Below are 18,628 nucleotides of genomic sequence, written 5' to 3' on the forward strand. Positions count from 1 at the left end.
TGTGGTAAATTAATCTTGTTACATAAAGAAGCAATATTAACTTTCTCCATATACACAGAAAATGTCATTATAATTATAAACTTATTTAATAAAGCTACATTATAATGGCACCCAATTCCATCTGTTCCTCCAGTTATATTTACAATAGCAAATTACTATTCTCTGTGGATGTATGTACACACTCAAAATGGTTCTTCCTGAATAGTGCTGAACACACAATAAAATACCTAATATATTAAAAATGCTCAAGTGGCTAAAAACCCATACCATCATCTCCATAAATGTAACTTACCTGATCTTGCAGTGACATAACAGGATTATTTTTGGTTGTATTAATATGCAGAACATGATATTTATTCTTTGCACAAAGGTCATAAGCAATGTTTGTGAAGGATGTGCTTGCAGTTTTAGGTACTCTGTTGTAAATGATCACCACATCATCATCTTCATCCAGAGTTGCATCTTGTCGGGGACCATCTATTGTATGACGTTGTTCTATTTCTCTGACTTCATGTCTTGCAATAGCTCTTTCTGTAAAGAGTAACAGAAAAACTAAGCTTTTAGTGATAATGAAGTAGATAGTGTGATCTTGAAACTCAGTCCTTAGCATTAAAGTGACAAAAAAGGTTAAAAACCATCTATAAAGTAAACAACTACTAACTGTTAGTTTTTTTAACATCTGGATTTAAAATTTTCCTTTCCTGCTCAATGCATTTTTATAGATTAAACTAAATTATGCTTGGAGACCGAATATGTTGTCTGGAAACTGATAAACAGTGAGGAATATTCTTTCCTTTAACTTATGTAAGCATTAAAAGAAGCTACACTCTTTTCTTTAAAAAGTTCTCTCTGATGCTGTATCAAAATGGTAACCTTCTCACAAGTCCCCCCAAAAATCCTATAAAATACCCAGTACTAAGAAATACTAGGTAAAAGGAATAATTAGTTCAAATATCAAAGTATAAAATATGTATTTTAAAAAACAATAAAAGTCACTGACCATAGATGGTTTAGTCAATTAATGGTGAAGAGGCACTGGAGTTTAAATAAAACTACTATTGTTCTTATTCCAATTAACACCACTCCCCATGTGTAAATACTACAACATATGGCTTTGTAAGAATCTAATTAGATGTATTAGACTCAAATTTGATAAGAAAAGAAACAGGAGAAGCTTATGAAATGATTTACATTAAGGGGCGGGCAAAATTATTGCACTGAATACAAAACTATCATATATACTCATTCATAAGCTGAATATTTTTGGTAAAAAAAGGGATGCATCAAAGAGCGGGGGTCGGGTTATAAACAGGTCTACACCAAAATTTGATGACTTTAAACTCTATGAAATCATTGAATTGAATATCTAAAATATTGTCGTTTTGTTTACCTGGAGTGTCTGCAGGCATGGAGCCCCTCAGCTCCCTGTGGCCGCAGTTCACCACTTCCCACAGCTCCCATTGGCTGGGAACAGTGAACCGCAGCCACAGGGAGCTGAGGGGCTCCATGCCTCCAGACTCTCCAGGTAAACAAAATGTCCCGACCGCCAGCGGCTTACCCTGATGGGCTAGGAGCCAAAGTTTGCCAACCTCTGAAATATAAGATCGGCTTAGGAAAGGGTCATACAGTTTTTATTATTTTTACCTATCCATCTTGGGGGATTGGCTTATAAACGAATGGGCTAATGAACGAGTATATACGGGTACATCAAACACAAGGAAGGAAAAAAAAGAGAAAAGCAAACCCTGAACAAGACACGTTTTGGAGAGGTGGGTAAGCTACAAATAAAAATAAAAATTCCTTTTACAAGAAGGACAACGCTCTGGGCAATTGGTCTCCTTTTCAAATATAAAGCTACTTGGAAAATGAGAAGCAGATCGTTACAGCTCTACAGTATGCCAAACATACTTTGTCCTGACCCAGACAAAATTCAAAAGCTTTGTTCTATTCTGGCTAAGTAGAGCACCCACCACTATTTACAATTTAATGTCCAAGCATTTTTTTAGAATTATGCATTTTGATACTGTCCTTAATGGTGTACCTTTTTTCCACATGGGTCAACAACAAGGTTTGACCTCAGGATCCAGAGGTTTACAGGACAAACCTTTTCTGTTTGAACTAAAGGAGCAATTGTTAGTAAAAATAAGCTGCTGTCCTTTATATGGAGTACTTCCTAGAGCAGTAGTCCCCAACCTTTTTCTGTCATGCCGCCCCTTACCAGTAGTGGAATCTGTCCATGCCCCTGAAAGCCATTGTCAGAGGTGGGGCCAGGAGCAGGGCCACGGTCAAAGCCAGGGGTGGGGCTGAGGCCAGGAGTGGGGCCGGAGCTGCAGCCAGGGACTGGGGGCCTGAGATCAGGAGCGGGGCCTGAGATCAGGAGCGGGGCCTGAGGCGAGGAGCTGTGGCTGTGGGTGGGTGGTGTTCCCTTCCTGCCCCCTGTAGGGGCTGGCCTGGTCCCCTGCCGAAAGTTCCTACACGCACACCCCAGGAGGGTGTGCCCCACAGTTTGGGGACCACTGTTCTAGAAGGAGGTTATGACACACACTCAGCGAGGCACAGCTATGTGAGACAACAGGGGAATTGTTAGTTATGATCCTGGCTTCTCTTCCTGGCTCAAGGGCAGTGTGGTCTAGTATTTAGAGCAGTGGTTACAGACCGCATAGCTACATATACAGATTTGGCACATTCATTCTGAAAGTCAGTGTGACAGAATGGGTGAGTTTGCTTTGTCATATTAGAGACCTGAGTTATAATTCCAGGTAGCCTGTTTCCTCTTGTTTTTTCCTACCCCTCCCCCCCCAGATGTTCTGGTTTAACTTGGATTTAAACTTGGAGAGTGGTCAGTTTAGATGAGCTATTACCAGCAGGAGAGTGAGTTTGTGTGTGTATGGGGGTGGGGGGGATGTGAGAAAACCTGGATCTATGCAGGAAATAGCCCGACTTGATTATGTAAAGAGTTGTCACTTTGGATGGGCTAGCACCAGCAGGAGAGTGAATTTGTGTGGGGGGGTCGAGGGTGAGAAAACATGGATTTGTGCTGGAAATGGCCCACCTGATGATCACTTTAGATAAGCTATTACCAGCAGGACAGTGGGGTGGGAGGAGGTATTGTTTCATATTCTCTGTGTATATATAAAGTCTGCTGCAGTTTCCACGGTATGCATCTGATGAAGTGAGCTGTAGCTCACGAAAGCTCATGCTCAAATAAATTGGTTAGTCTCTAAGGTGCCACAAGTACTCCTTTTCTTTTTGCGAATACAGAATAACACAGCTGTTACTCTGAAACAGGTCTGCTTGAAGTGACCATGGGCAACCTCTTGGTTACCTTATTTTAGCTCGGTTACCTTTTAGCTTACGTATATGAAGCTTTGATATGTAGTAAAGGTTATGAACCAATGAGACAAGAACCTAATGTTCTCTCCTGGCTCTAAACCCAATGCACTTTCCCTCTAGGCCAAATGGAGTTCAGAGAAAGTTTCTCGCTCCCCACTCTCATATATACACAAGATTTTACCTGCAATGCAGGTAGGTGTGACAGGACTGCCACATATGAGATTGTAATGAAGGATGCATGACACTTGGTAGAGCTGCATCCTCCCCTCGTCTCCCATTCCTTATCTCCTCTTCCATCACCTTTCGTCTTCACTTTTCTTCCTCTTCTTGTGCTCCTAACTCACCCCCTCATACTGTTCTCCTTCACCCTACCTCTATACCACAGTTTAAATGTGAAATATTAAAAAAAAAAAAACAAATTTAGAACTATCAAGCTGTGCATACAAGTAGTCTATGAAACCACATATTATCACTGCCCTCAGCTACAGTAACTCCTCACTTAAAGTCGTCCCGGTTAACGTTGTTTCATTGTTACATTGCTGATCAATTAGGGAACATGTTCATTTAAAGTTGTGCAATGCTCCCTTTTAATGTCGGTTGGCAGCTGCCTGCTGTGTCCACTGCATGCAGGAAGCACAGTCTGTTGCAGCTAGCTGGAGGGGGGCTTGGAACCAGGGTGGACCGGCAGCTTCCCTATCAGCTCCCCTAAATTCCCTGTGCAGCAGTCGCCCCAGCAGGCTATCAATCCTACAGTTGAGCTGTCCTTCCCCACATTGCCATGTGCTGCTCCTGCCCTCTGCCTTGGAGTGCTCCCCGAGCATCCTACTTGCTGGGGGGGGGGCGGGCGGGGGGGGGAAGAGAAAAGGGGGGCTAATGTCAGGGTGTCCCCCTCCCCCTTGCTCTTGTACCCTGCTTACCCCATCTCCATAGAGCAGGGGGACACACAACAGGGCTCAGGATGGAGGGAGCTTCCTGGCAGCAGCTGTGTACAGTATTAAATTGTTTGTTTAAAACTTATACTTTGTGTGTGTATGTGTATACACACACACAGTATAAGTTTTTTATATATATAGTGTGTCTTTTGTCTGGCAAAAAAAAATTTTCCCTGGAACCTAACCTGCCCCCGCCCCCCATTTACATTAATTCTTGTGGGGAAATTGGATTTGCTTAATATTGTTTCGCTTAAAGTCGCATTTTCTGGAACGTTCAGTGAGGAGTTACTGTACACTCCTACAACTTCTCTCCTACTGTTTGTTACACTCATTTCCCAAGTCTTGTTTTAGACTGCAAAACTTTTCAGGCAGTACCATCTCTTCCTATGTACCTGTACAACTCCTAATACAAAGCCCCACTCCTGAATGGGGCCATTGGGCGTTACCACAATAATAATATCAAGAAGAAAGAAGTACAAATGTATGCATCTCTTCCTGCTGTGCACACAGTCTTGAACCAAGTAGTGCTGGCAGCACAGTCACCAATGACAGACAAGGTTTCCTCTAGCAGCCCAAATGGGTGTGAAATTTTCTGTAAACGATTCATGTATTTCTCAATTGAAAGCCTAGTCTTACCCATTTGCCTGAAAAGTAGGCAGATCTAGAAGGAAAAGAAGAATTTTATGTTTTTTCCCAGAGTAAGTCACTTAATTCACAAAAGAAAAGGAGTACTTGTGGCACCTTAAAGACTTTAACAAATATTATTGTACAAAAGTACTCCTTTTCTTTTTGCGAATACAGACTAACACGGCTGCTACTCTGAAACCTGTCACTTAATTCAGCAAATAGCAGATGAAAGGAAACCAAGATTAATTTTTTTAAAAATTGCAACTTCACCTAGTTGTGGAATGATGTGGATCATTAGCACATCTTGAATATCATTAAGTTAAAACTCCAGAAAGCTGGCATGTCCCCTGTGTGATGTCAATTTGTGAAATAGTCTGCCTGGGAAGAATATGTCTGGAGAACCAGTGAAATGACAACATCACAATGACACAAGGCAGTGGAAGGATCTGTGGCTGAGCTGTTGACAACTCTTTTTGTTAACATATTAGATAAATGACGTCTTTGTTAAGAACTCAAAATCCTGGCACATTCAATTAAGAAGTTGGAACTCACAACAAAATGCTTCGTAACACCAAAATGCTTCGTAACACCTGGAAAGACCAGGTTTAACATTCCTATGGTCTTGTCTAGCCAAAGAACTTGTACCACTTAACTTTACCAGCACAATTAAAGCAGGGCAGCTCCTCTAGTACTGACGCAACAGTGCCAATATAGAAGTGCTTATACTAGTATAATGTACCCATGGCAAGTGTTGTGCTGGTATAACTATTTCAGTTAAAAAAGAAAAAGAAATCACACTCCTAACCAAATTAGTTATACTAGTATAAAAACTGTGTGTAGATCAGGCTGAGGGCATACTACTCAGCATTCAAACCTGTGACAAATAACCAAGATTGCTTGACTCCTGGTTGCTTCCCTCTTGTTCTCTTTCATATCCCCTCTTATCTTCTCCCTCTTTGTTTTCTCCTTCTTTGCCCCTCATCACCTCACTGACAAACCCCTCAACTCTTGTGGAAAGTGGTGTGGCAACAGTTCACGTTTCATCAAGGTGAAGATGGAGGTTGCAGCAGGCAGTTAATAATCCCTTCTGCACATGCAAATATCCAGAGTAGACCACCATACACCTGCAGCAGGGGGCATGACACACAGGTTGATCTTCCCCACTTCCCACAAGACAGATACTGCTCTGTTGCCCATACGGGCACAAAAATATGGAACAGCATCTCAGATGGCAGAAATTAAACAGAGATAATCTGCACTTCTTCCCAGTGCAGCATGTCTATAGCAGGGTTTGCACCAGTGTAGCTACACCAATGCAAAGAACTCCAATGCAGACAAGGTTAGAGCATGCTGAAGGAGGAGCTCTGTATATATGTGGCAGTACATAGACAGACAGCTTCCCTGGAAGCAAATACTATACAGAGGAAGGGGGAAGGAAACAAACAACAAAAAACCAACACATCCACACACTCCTTTGAAGAAACTGCCAGAAGTAGAAGAAAGAAAGAACTTTGAGCACTCAAACGTACCATTTTGCACAAAAGTGTTTTAAGAATTTAATGACAGGTATCAGAGTAACATCCGTGTTAGTCTGTATTCGCAAAAAGAAAAGGAGTACTTGTGGCACCTTAGAGACTAACCAATTTATTTGAGCATGAGCTTTCGTGAGCTGAGCTGTAGCTCACGAAAGCTCATGCTCAAATAAATTGGTTAGTCTCTAAGGTGCCACAAGTACTCCTTTTCTTTTTAAGAATTTAACAAGCTTGAAAAACTGCTAAATCGTACTTTTCAACCAGAAGAGCCAGGAGTCAGCTAAAGACATAGGCTATGACTACACTACGAGGCTTTTAGTGAATGTTTAGCATATCCTCGCAATGCCGGCTACAAAAGTGCCATGCAAATGCCTGTTCTCACTTTCTGGTGACATTGTAAATAAGAGGGCAGCATTAGCTCCTGTAAATGTAAACAAACTTGTTTGTGTTAGCGATTGGCTGAAAAAGAAGTAGGACGGAGTGGACTTGTAGGCTCTAAAGTTTGACATTGTTTTGTTTTTGAGTGCAGTTATGTAACAAAAAAAGTCTACATTTGTAAATTGCTCTTTTATGACAAAGATTACACTACAGTATTTGTTTGAGGGGAACTGAAAAATATTTTTAGAGTGCAAAAATTTATAATAAAAATAATATACTTTGTATTCTGTTGTAATTGAAATTAATATATGTGAAAATGTAGAAAAAAATCCAAAATATTTAATAAATTTCAATTGATATCCTATTGTTTAACAGTGCAATTAAAACTGCAATTAATTGTGATTAATTTTTTTAATCACGATTAATATTTTTTGAGTTAATTGCATGAGTTAACTGCCCCTAGTGCCCCAACTCTACTTGTGCTACATTGATCTGGACTGATGGGAAGGAAGCCCTGGAGGAATTCCACCAGGATTTCAACAATTTCCACCCCACCCCACCATCAACCTCAGCCTGGATCAATCCACACAAGAGATCCACTTCCTGGACACTACAGTGCAAATAAGCGATGGTCACATAAACACCACCCTATACCAGAAACCTACTGACTGCTATCCTTACCTACATGCCTCCAGCTTTAATCCAGACCACATCACACGATCCATGGTCTACAGCCAAGCCCTAAGATACAACCGCATTTACTCCAATCCCTCAGACAGAGGCAAACAGGATTTCTATCAAGCATTTTTACAACTACAGTATCCACCTGGTGAAGTGCAGAAACAGACTGATCGAGCCAGAAGTGTACCCAGAAGTTACCTAGTACAGGACAGGACTACTTACCAACAAAAAAAGTAACAGAACGCCACTAGCCATCACCTACAGCTCCCAATTAAAACCTCTCCAGCGCAGCATCAAGGATCTGCAACCTATCCTGAAGGATGATCCCTCACTCTCACAGACCTTGGGAGACAGGCCAGTCCTCACTTACAAACAGCCCCCCAACCTGAAGCAAATACTCACCAGCAACTACACACCACACAACAAAACCACTAACTCAGGAACCAATCCCTGCAACATACCCCGTAGCCAACTCTGTCCACATATCTATTCAAAGGACACTATCATAGGACCTAACCACAGCAGCCACACCATTAGGGGCTCATTCACCTGCACATCTACCAATGTGATATATGCCATCATGTGCCAGCAATGCCCCTCTGCCATGTACATTGGCCAAACCGGACAGTCTCTACGTAAAAGAATAAATGGACACAAATCAGACGTCAAGAATAACAACATTCAAAAACCAGTCGGAGAACACTTCAATCTCTCTGGTCACTCGATTACCGACTTAAAAGTCACAAGATTACAACAAAAAAATTTCAGAAACAGACTCCAGAGAGAGACTGCTGAATTGGAATTAATTTGCAAACTGGACACCATTAACTTAGGCTTGAATAAAGGCTGGGAGTGGATGGGTCATTACACAAAGTAAAACTATTTCCCCATGTTTATTTTTCTCCCTACTGTTCCTCACACATTCTTGTCAACTGCTGGAAATGGCCCATCTTGATTATCACTACAAAAGGATTTTCTTTCTCTCCTGCTGCTAATAGCTCACCTTAACTGATCACTCTCGTTATAGTGTGTATGATAACACCCATTGTTTCATGTTCTCTGTGTGTATATATATCTTCCTACTGTATTTTCCATTGCATACATCCGATGAAGTGGGTTTTAGCCCAAGAAAGCTTATGCTCTAATAAATTTGTTAGTCTCTAAGGTGCCACAAGTACTCCTCTTCTTTTTACGGTTGAAAAGGCAGCCCCCAATGAGAGAGACATCAGTATGTATAGTTTGAAAGGAAACAGAACAGTGACAGGTTCTTCTACACAGATTTGAAAACCCAGTTTAAGAAATTATTTTTTAATAAATAACTTAAAACTAATTACTGTAATTTTATTTAATTCTTGTTAGCATCCTTTCCCGTCTCACAAAGCTAATGCCTTTTTAGTTATTAAAAACTAAGTTGACAGTAATATTTAGTTCACATATGTAAGTGATAACTATGAATGAAGTATTATACACCCAAGCTAAATTTAAAGTTATACACGCTACTTAAAGAGTAGTAAACTAAATTTTACAAATCTTACATTTACTGTATAGAGCAATATTTATCTCTAAGGCTCCAGAAGAACCAGGATTTAAGTTTATTTTTGTTGAGACTCTCCCCTTTCCCACAGCCTAACACTATCAGAGTATTTGAGGGCAAAATTAAATTTTTTGAAGGAGATTATATGAGCTTCTTTGGTCTCCCAATACAATTAGTTATTGAAGTCAACTGAATAATTAGCAGAACCCAAATACACATCCCACTCCCTAAAGTACGCTAAACAGACGTTATTCTTAAAATTGGATTAAGGAAACTGAAGTGGACATATTTACCAGCCTTCAGATCTTGCAGAATCTTATTCAATCTACTTTTATTTTTAAGAACAATCTGATCTGAGATATTCTAATGCCATAAGCTTTTAATTTAATGTCCATGCTGAAGTGCTTGTTGATTCGAAAGAGCTTGCTTTTATCCATTTCATCTTGGCTATGATGATGGAAACAGAGAAGTTTTCTATAAAGCTCAGATTTCTAGAGACACTGTACGTAGCTAACAAAAAAAAAGAAAAAAAGTAAGGCTCATAGTCAAGCATATAAAAATTGAACTCCAAAATTATGATTTTGGGAAGAAAAGACCACCTGTTCTGAAAAAGTTAGACTCTATGTAACAGGGCCCCCTTTGCTCCTATCTATTCTATCTCATAGAACTGGAAGGGACCTTGAAAGGTCATCGAGTCCAGTCCCCTGCCTTCACAGCAGGACCAAGTACCGTCCCTTATTTTTGTCCCAGATCCCGAAATGGCCCCCTCAAAGATTGAATTCACAACCCCAGGTTTAGCAGGCCAATGATCAAACCACTGAACTATCCCTCCCCTCCTGCCTCTGTGCTGCTCCAAAAACCCCTCCAAGAGCTTCTGGCTCAGCAATCTCTGGTGCAGTTTATTTACAGTGTGCAATTCCCACCACCTTCTCACCACAGCCAGCTTGCAGGATTCAGCCTCAGGGACTTCTCCATCTCTGCAGCCAGGAGAGAAGAGATCTCACTCTCCTTCCATTCCCTGCCCAACCCCCCAGCTTCCTTCCTCTAAGGCTTTTATGCAGCCCCAGGCTAATTAGGTTGGCAGCTGTTTCCCCTTTGTCAATCAGGTACAGGTGTCTCTAGCCAGTTCCAATTTATCTCCCCTAATTGGAGTTGATGTGACAAACTGTTGGCTCAGGAGTCCCAGCCCAGCAACCTGTCATACTCTAACCCCTCCTTTCACAGAGATTTTGTGTTAAAAAAATGCTGTTCAAAGTTGAGCTTCTGAGTTCCAAAAATATAAGAGAGAAGTTATACGCATCTGTCTGTAAAACAGGAACTGTCCCTCACTGGGCACAGCTGAGTGAATGTATGACTGGTGTATTCCTATAATTTCAGTTCTAACTTTTTGCTAACCTTGCATTTCAAAAGGTATTTTTGAGCTGGGACTTTTTGAGATTGAGATAATGCCTGTGGATTGACCCATAACTTCAAGGTGCCTGAAAATACCTACAAACCTGATGAATGACACTCTGGGTAGGTTTCTGATCCAAAGACTTTGTGAGCCATGGAATAGGAGGTTCTTTATTTGCATAAAAGTGACCCCATTTGGTGACGCTAGCAACCTCAGAAGCTCTTGGGAAAAGTTCCAAATGGAGGGAGGCGAAGAACCAGCCTAGGCAAAATCTGAAGAAAAGGAAGAAGCCTTACTGCTCTTGCTGGCTGGCTTGGTTGCCTGCAGTGATTGCTGCTGTGGACAATGAGTATGCAATCCTACCATGCCTGTCAAGGACTCTTGCGATTTCTCTACCCTCCCAGCCAGCCACCAAGGAGTAGGAGTCCAGCAACATCTACAAGCAAGTAACCTCTAGTCAGCCATCAAGTTAATCAATGTTTGACAACTGAGCAGATAAGACCACTAGGTAATCTTTTCAGCGACATGCCAGCTTCCTGAAGTTCAATGAAACCAAGAAAGTTGCAACAACCATCCTGCCAAAGTATCAGCCTTTTCAGTTTGGTTTTGTTTTCGAATCTTTATAAAGTAGAGGGATGTATCAATCTCTGCATTCTTGCTCTTGCTTTTAAACTCGTAACAGATGGCTGGTAGTGAATGTGGGTGTATATGAGGGAGTGCGGCACCTGTAGAACAGTTTCTCAAATACACAAAACAGACCTTGAATAATCTCGTTGTCTAAAAGATCACAAATACATATTTTTTGAGATGTTAGGAAATGTATGTTTAATTCTGAGAAATATTATTTTCACCTAAATGTGTCATGGAATATTAAATGTAATAAGCCTTTTCATCATGTATTTTACTATAATGTTTCGTTGTAACCCTATGTTAAGGGGTGAGGGAAAGAAGTTATTGGCTATTGACTATGACTTAGCTATCAATAATTTGAGCAGGCTGCTGTAGTAGGAAGAGGGCTTGAAACATAAGTCCAAGTATCAGAGGCCTGCTACGTGGCCTAAGCTAAAGCAGTGGTCAAAACTTTGCTGATATAAAGCAAAATCAGGCTGTAAGCTACAGACAGACCCTGATCACAGAACAGGGCTGATATTGCAAAAATGCACATTCCCAAGAAGTGCTAGGCACACAGCATTCACGCAAACACATTCCAGAAGCGTGGTATCAGAACACCTCGATACTGACACATTCCCCAAAGATAACAGGAACACAGTGACCCATCCTAAAGGTGGTCAGGATGACAGTGTGATGGCCAGAGATGTACAGGGTGATGGGTAGTAACTGGCTAAGGCAGAGGGTGTAAACTAACTACGCCAGAGGGGCAGTACATAACTTGTTTGTACTGATGTATAAAATGGGGTCACAAAGGCAGTGTCTCTGGCCAGCCTACAGAGGAATGGAAAGTCCCGCCATTCACTGTGCTGCGTCCATTGCCACGGGCACACATGTGTTAGTGTAACTGTAGACATTGATTGGGGGAGCTAGGACTGTGCTTCGTCGACAATAAACCTGGCCGGGTGCCTTCGTACTGTAACGGGGATGGGGCGGTCTGCTGTGCCAGCTGTCTGCACAGAGCTGGGAAGGCACACAGAGAGAATACATACACACACAGCTGAACATCTGACAACAGCTGCCTTAACTGGTATCAGAGCTTTAGTCTCAACATTAGCTTCAAACTGGGAGTGATCTGACCCTACCTGTATCAGTGCTGTCTACATATATTTTACTTCTGGGTGTGCATTTTCCCCATTCACTTGAGATAAGAAGTTTCTGGCTAGCAGCCACTGGGATCATGAACGCATCCTGTGTGTCTTGTGCTTGTGGGTATAAAGGACTGAGCTGGCCGAATTACACCTCAGTTCCTTTGCCAATACCAAATCCAGGTTTTATAAGCCCCTGTAATAGCAGGGAAGGAGAGCGAGTTGTTGTACACATACAGATAAGGTTAAGATTTTGTCACGGTTATTTTTAGTAAAGTCACAGACAGGTCACGGGCAATAAACAAAAATTCACTGGAGCCTGTGACCTGTCCGTGACTTTACTAAAAATAATCGGGGGGGGAGAGGGGGCAGGGCTAATTAGGGGGGATGGAGTCCCGTGGGGGGGTGGGACTGAGAGGCCGAGCCCCCGTCATGGCAGGGGGCACAGCTCCGGCTCCAGTGACCACAGCGAGGGGTGCACAGCCACCACTCCGGAGCTTGCCACAGCTGCAGGACAAGGATGCGCAGCCCCAGAAGCAGACCCCACCGAGCCCCAGCTGGAGCCAGGCAGGGGGCGCATGGCCCTGGGATGCTGCAAGGTGGGTGCCAAGTGAACTCCAGTGAAACTGCTAACCCTGAGCTCTTTAAGATCAACAAATAATCCAGGATAGCTGGAATTTGGGTGCCAGTAGTAGATGAGTGGTGCTGCTCAGCTCAAACAACTAATTTCTTCCACTTGGCTGCATATGTTAGTCAGGTAGAGTATTTTCAACTTTGAACTAATGTATTTTAGACCTCCAGTGAGCAGGATTTTTCTGTGTCAGGCATACATGCAAAATCCTGATAGAGCATCCAAGCTGTGAGGTTGACGGAGGACAGATTTAGATGCAGGATGTTTCCACTGGAGGCTGTGTGGGCAAGTTCATGAGGTTCAGACACCAAAACTGTCTGGGCCAAGCTGATACTATCAAAATCATTATTGCTGAATCCTGTACGAGTTTCCTAAAGACCACTGATATGAATGGGATGGGAGAGTAAGCATATATTTTGCTTGGCATGCATGCAAGCAGGAAGGCATCTAACTGACCCTTGGCTTACACCTCCTCTCAAACAAAACCTAAGGCACTTGTGTTTGTGTCTTTAGTGAAGAGATCTATAGATGTTTGTCCTCACTTGTGAAAGATTTCCTGAATAATGGAGTCTTTGACTGTCCATTTGTGGTCCTTGAAGAAGTGCCTGCTCAGGTGCTCTGCCAAGGCTTTTTATAGACCTGGAAGGCACAGAGCTATCAGGGATACTTTGTGTCAGATGCATCAATTCCAAACAAACACTCCTTGGCATGGGTGGGTGGAGGAGACAACCAGGCTCCTCCCTATCTGTTTATAGGGAACGTAAGTGTCATGCTGTTAGTCATGATTTGTACAGTCTTTCCTTGAATCACTGGTAGAAAAGCTGCATGGGCTCGGCAACTCATTCTGAGTGCAACACATTTATACACTATCAAGTTTCCTTGTGGGCCCATAGTCCCTTGGTTTGATGGTCTACTCTCTACCTAAGTAGGGAGGCATCTGTGACTAAGGTCTTGGTGGGAAGAGAATGGGAGAATGGTACTCCTTTGCAATCCTGATCAGGATCTTTCCACCAATTCAATAATTGGACTTTGGAGGGGACAAACTACTGTATCATGTCTATATGGTGTCTGTTTGGAAGGTACACAGACTTCCGCCATCCTTGGTGAATGAAGGTGAAGTCAGGAATGCTTTGTTATGGATGTTCAGGAAAGCATGTGACCGAGCGGACTTAAGCAAGCTCTCCTAATGGTGTGTGGCTGAGTTTGTAATTAGTTGATAAGGTTCACCATGATGCTGAATCTGTCCTAAAGCAGGCAGGCCCTAGTTGTAGTAGAAACCAAAACTGCCTTATGAACTCTATTCTCTGTGTCAATACTAGGGATGACTTCTCTTTATTGATTCTAAGACTTATTGTGATGAAAAGCTGGAGAATTTGATTAACTCAATTTTCTATTTATTGTGCTGACTTCTCTCAAACCAATATATTGTTAAGGTATGAATACACTATTGTTCCCTTTGTCACAGGTGAGCTGCTACAACTTCCAAACATTTGGTGAAGACTCTTGGTGCTACTGACAGCCCAAAGGGCAAGACCCTGTACTGACAATGGGCCTATCCCAGCTGAAATCTTAGATACTTTCTTTGTGCAGGCTGAATAGAGATGTAAAAATAAGCATTTACCACTGCAACAAGCTGAGGTGTAAGGCTCCAATGTGCCGGGCACTGAGGACATATCTACATGAGCACTTACTGCGTGGCAAGCTGGGGTATAACTCTACAGCACTTCAGCAGGGCGTACCCTAGTGTGGACCCTGCTGCTGCGGAACACATGTTTCCCAGTCACACATCAAAAAGCACTAGGGAATTTTCAGTCCACAGCAGCTGGGTCCACAGGGATACTTAGTGTGCAGCACACTGGAGCACTGTAGATTTATATCTTGGCCTGCAGCACAGTTAGGGTGCATGTAGACATTCTCTTAACGTCTATTTACTTTACAAAGCAAAGTCAGGCTAAGAATGATACAGTATGCAAACCGAAGGGTATAGTTGTTCCTTTTCCAGTTAATGCAATCTGTACAAAAAAAAAAAAAAAAAAAAGAAATGAGCAAGATACAAAAAACAACAGCTTGGAGGTTGACAATGTGGTCCCAGTTTTACCATAGTTGTACTAGTCACCAGGAAATGTTTTGTATTGTAACGTACTCCTGAAATAGGGAACAAATTGCATTACCGAATCCTCTCAGGTGAGTGGAAGTCAATTGAGGTCAGCAAGAGAGGTCTCCAAGCATTTTGACTTCCAAAATCAGTCACTTTGGGAAGTTGGACATGGAGTCTGTGGAATTCACTGTTAATGAGATCAGGAATGCCCTTAATTTACTCTTAGAATTTAAATAAGACATTTGCTCTCCACGAAAAGAAAAGGAGTACTTGTGGCACCTTAGAGACTAACAAATTTATCTGAGCATAAGCTTTCATGAGCTACAGCTCACTTCATCGGATGCATGCAGTGGAAAATACAGTGGGGAGATTTTATACACACAGAGAACATGAAACAATGGGTGTTATCATACACACTATAACGAGAGTGATCAGGTAAGGTGAGCTATTACCAGCAGGAGAGAAAGAACCTTCTGTAGTGATAATCAGGGTGGGCCATTTCCAGCAGTGGACAAGAATGTGTGAGGAACAGTAGGGAGAAAAATAAACATGGGGAAATAGTTTTACTTTGTGTAATGACCCATCCACTCCCAGCCTTTATTCAAGCCTAAGTTAATGGTGTCCAGTTTGCAAATTAATTCCAATTCAGCAGTCTCTCTCTGGAGTCTGTTTCTGAAATTTTTTTGTTGTAATCTTGTGACTTTTAAGTCGGTAATCGAGTGACCAGAGAGATTGAAGTGTTCTCCGACTGGTTTTTGAATGTTGTTATTCTTGACGTCTGATTTGTGTCCATTTATTCTTTTACGTAGAGACTGTCCGGTTTGGCCAATGTACATGGCAGAGGGGCATTGCTGGCACATGATGGCATATATCACATTGGTAGATGTGCAGGTGAATGAGCCCCTAATGGTGTGGCTGCTGTGGTTAGGTCCTATGATAGTGTCCTTTGAATAGATATGTGGACAGAGTTGGCTACGGGGTATGTTGCAGGGATTGGTTCCTGAGTTAGTGGTTTTGTTGTGTGGTTGCTGGAGAGTATTTGCTTCAAGTTGGGGGGCTGTCTGTAGGCAAGGACTGGCCTGTCTCCCAAGATTTGTGAGAGTTGTCCTTCAGGATAGGTTGTTGATCCTTGATGATGCGCTGGAGAGGTTTTAGTTGGGGGCTAAAGGTGATGGCTCGTGGCGTTCTGTTATTTTCTTTGTTGGGCCTGTCCTGTAGTAGGTGACTTCTGGGTACTCTTCTGGCTCTGTCAATCTGTTTCTTCACTTCAGCAGGTGGGTATTGTAGTTGTAAGAACGCTTGATAGAGATCTTGTAGGTGTTTGTCTCTGTCTGAGGGGTTGGAGCTTTTTGCGGATACAGACTAACACGGCTGCTACTCTGAAACCTTGCTTTCCTCTGTTTATCAATATCTATCTCTCTAGGGTGGAATAACTCTACTTAACTGTATATTAAATTAAGATGTCTTGATGATTCTCAACCTTACAGAAGAAGTTTTAAGATGTTTAACTGTTAGACAAAAAAATTATATGTTGAGACCAATATACATTCTTTTATTAAAAGCCTAATCATCCCACAAAACATCTAGTAAACAACTTAATTTAAAATTTGTCTTTTAAAAAAAAGGAAATCCCCAAACCACCTAGGATTTGATTGCATTCACAGACCCAAAGGACCAGATCCTCAGCTTGTGTAGGGCCAGTGCCACTACAATGACTTACAACCAGGTGAAGATCTGGCTCAAAGCATTTACAAACACACGGGAATTAGGTACTTATAATTTTTGTAATATTAAATAAAATAATTTAAAAGAACTATACACCAGAAAAAAATAAACAAACCCAAAAGTCACATGTGATTGTGTTCTCTGACTATGAGACACTAGTTAACAATTTTAAATATTAAATTCCATTCCATATTTCTCTATTATAAACATTTATGGAAAAAATTTACAAAGGACTTTTGGAGTCATTTTCTTCCATAAATAGTAATTGTCTAGTGAACAACTAAAAGTCACTAAAATGTCCAAAATATTTCTTTTCTTTAATACTGGATAAAGCATCTTTAGAATAAAGGGGGAAAATAATGGTGTTGATGACAATCTATAAAAAACAATTATTTTCACACTCTTAACAATTGCACCTGGCGTTCATGTTACTGGTGGGTGAAAAACACAAGGAGCAAATAGGACTCAGCTCTAGCTGGGCTTTGAGATCATTAACTAAAATGTAATGCAGCAGCTGTCTGAAATTTAGAACTACTGATGCTGAAAACCTGCAACTGTTTCATAGAAGTGTTTGATACTCATTTAATTTCAAGATAGCATTTTTGTCTGAGCTTTATTTGGAACAAGAATATCAAGCCATAATGTATTCTATACAAATATGCACATTGAAACGTGTTATAAAACAGTTAAAGGTTTGGCTTAAACTATCTAACTAGAAAATTCTGTCCTAAAGCTGAAATCCTCTCATTATTCTGCATATGTATTATATCTAAACTAATCTCAACATCAGATTCTACATTGCCCACTGTTCCATAGATATTTGACAGAAGACTTGCCAGCTGCAATTTTATGCAACACTGAGTTCAGGATTAAGTTTTGGTCATAATTTTGTATTTCTTGGTGAGCAGTGAACACTTTATTATATAGTAGAACCTCAGAGTTATGAACACCTCGGGAATGGAGGTTGTTAACTCTGAACAAAATGTTATGGTTGATCTTTCAAAAGTTTACAACTGAACATTGACTTAACACAACTTTTGAAATTTTACTATGAAAAAAACGCTGCTTCCCCCCCCCCCCTTTTTTTTTTTAATGTTTAACACAGTACCGTACTGTACTTGCTTTTTTGTTTTTTGTCTCTGCTGCTGCCTGATTCAGTATTTCTGGTTCCAAATGAGGTGTGTGGTTGACTGGTCAGTTCGTAAGTCTGTTGTTTGTAACTCTGAGGTTGCACTGTAGTTTGTGTGTACATTTTTGTTAGGCCTTCAACTAAATTTTTAACTTACAAATTCCTATTAAATATACAATTTGAAAGATGAAACTTGAATTTGAATTTTATACCAATCCAAAGTACTGATTTCTTCCCCCAACACACATTTTGTTTTTCCATATAGAACCATGTTGGCTTGTGTTCTCTATTATTTATTCATAAGACCCAGGAATGATGTTAACAGAGCTCTGGAAACAAAATTGGTTATAGTTACCTTGCTCTTTCTCGTCCAGCTTTGCATCAGCACCAGTTGGTCAAACACAGTAGGGTATTTTGTTTAGTTTATGTAATTTTTCAGCAAGTATAGGTTTAAAAAAATACCACAGATATCTAGAATCCCAAAGTTGGGTCAAATTTAGGGACCAAATTACTTAATTGTGTTCCCTTAAATAAACAATCAGAAATCAGGAAAGGTTACATACAATCTTTACTATGGAATTACATTTATTTGTAAGAAACTTGTCAGTATGGGTGACCATACAAAGTAAACTGGGGGGAAAAAACAAACAAACATGTGAACTGAAGCCCCAAAATATTGTACGTACTTGAAAAAATTGTACGTACTTGAAAAAAAACGGTGACTTTCTCGTAACTGTTGTTCTTCGAGATGTGCTGTTCACGTCCATTCCACATTAGGTGTCCATGTGCCATGTGCACGAGTATCAGAAACCTTTTCCCTTAGTGGCTCCCGTCAGGCCGGCGGGCTCCCCGAGTGGAGCCACTACGCCCTGCATATA

At 41.2% G+C, this 18,628-nt stretch overlaps 1 protein-coding gene across 2 annotated transcripts in view; it reads right to left on the reverse strand.

Moving 5' to 3' along the window:
- Positions 1–18,628, reverse strand: part of HS2ST1 (heparan sulfate 2-O-sulfotransferase 1) — a 163,271-nt gene that overhangs the window by 34,498 nt on the left and 110,145 nt on the right. The window contains exon 2 of one of the 2 annotated variants that reach the window (XM_048860632.2): positions 293–552. In XM_048860632.2, coding sequence (XP_048716589.1) covers positions 293–552 — 260 coding nt within the window. The remainder of the gene's footprint in view (positions 1–292; positions 553–18,628) is intronic. The other variant, XM_048860633.2, reaches the window with a different exon arrangement.

Source organism: Caretta caretta, chromosome 8, assembly GCF_965140235.1.
Source record: "Caretta caretta isolate rCarCar2 chromosome 8, rCarCar1.hap1, whole genome shotgun sequence".
NCBI lineage: Eukaryota > Metazoa > Chordata > Testudines > Cheloniidae > Caretta > Caretta caretta.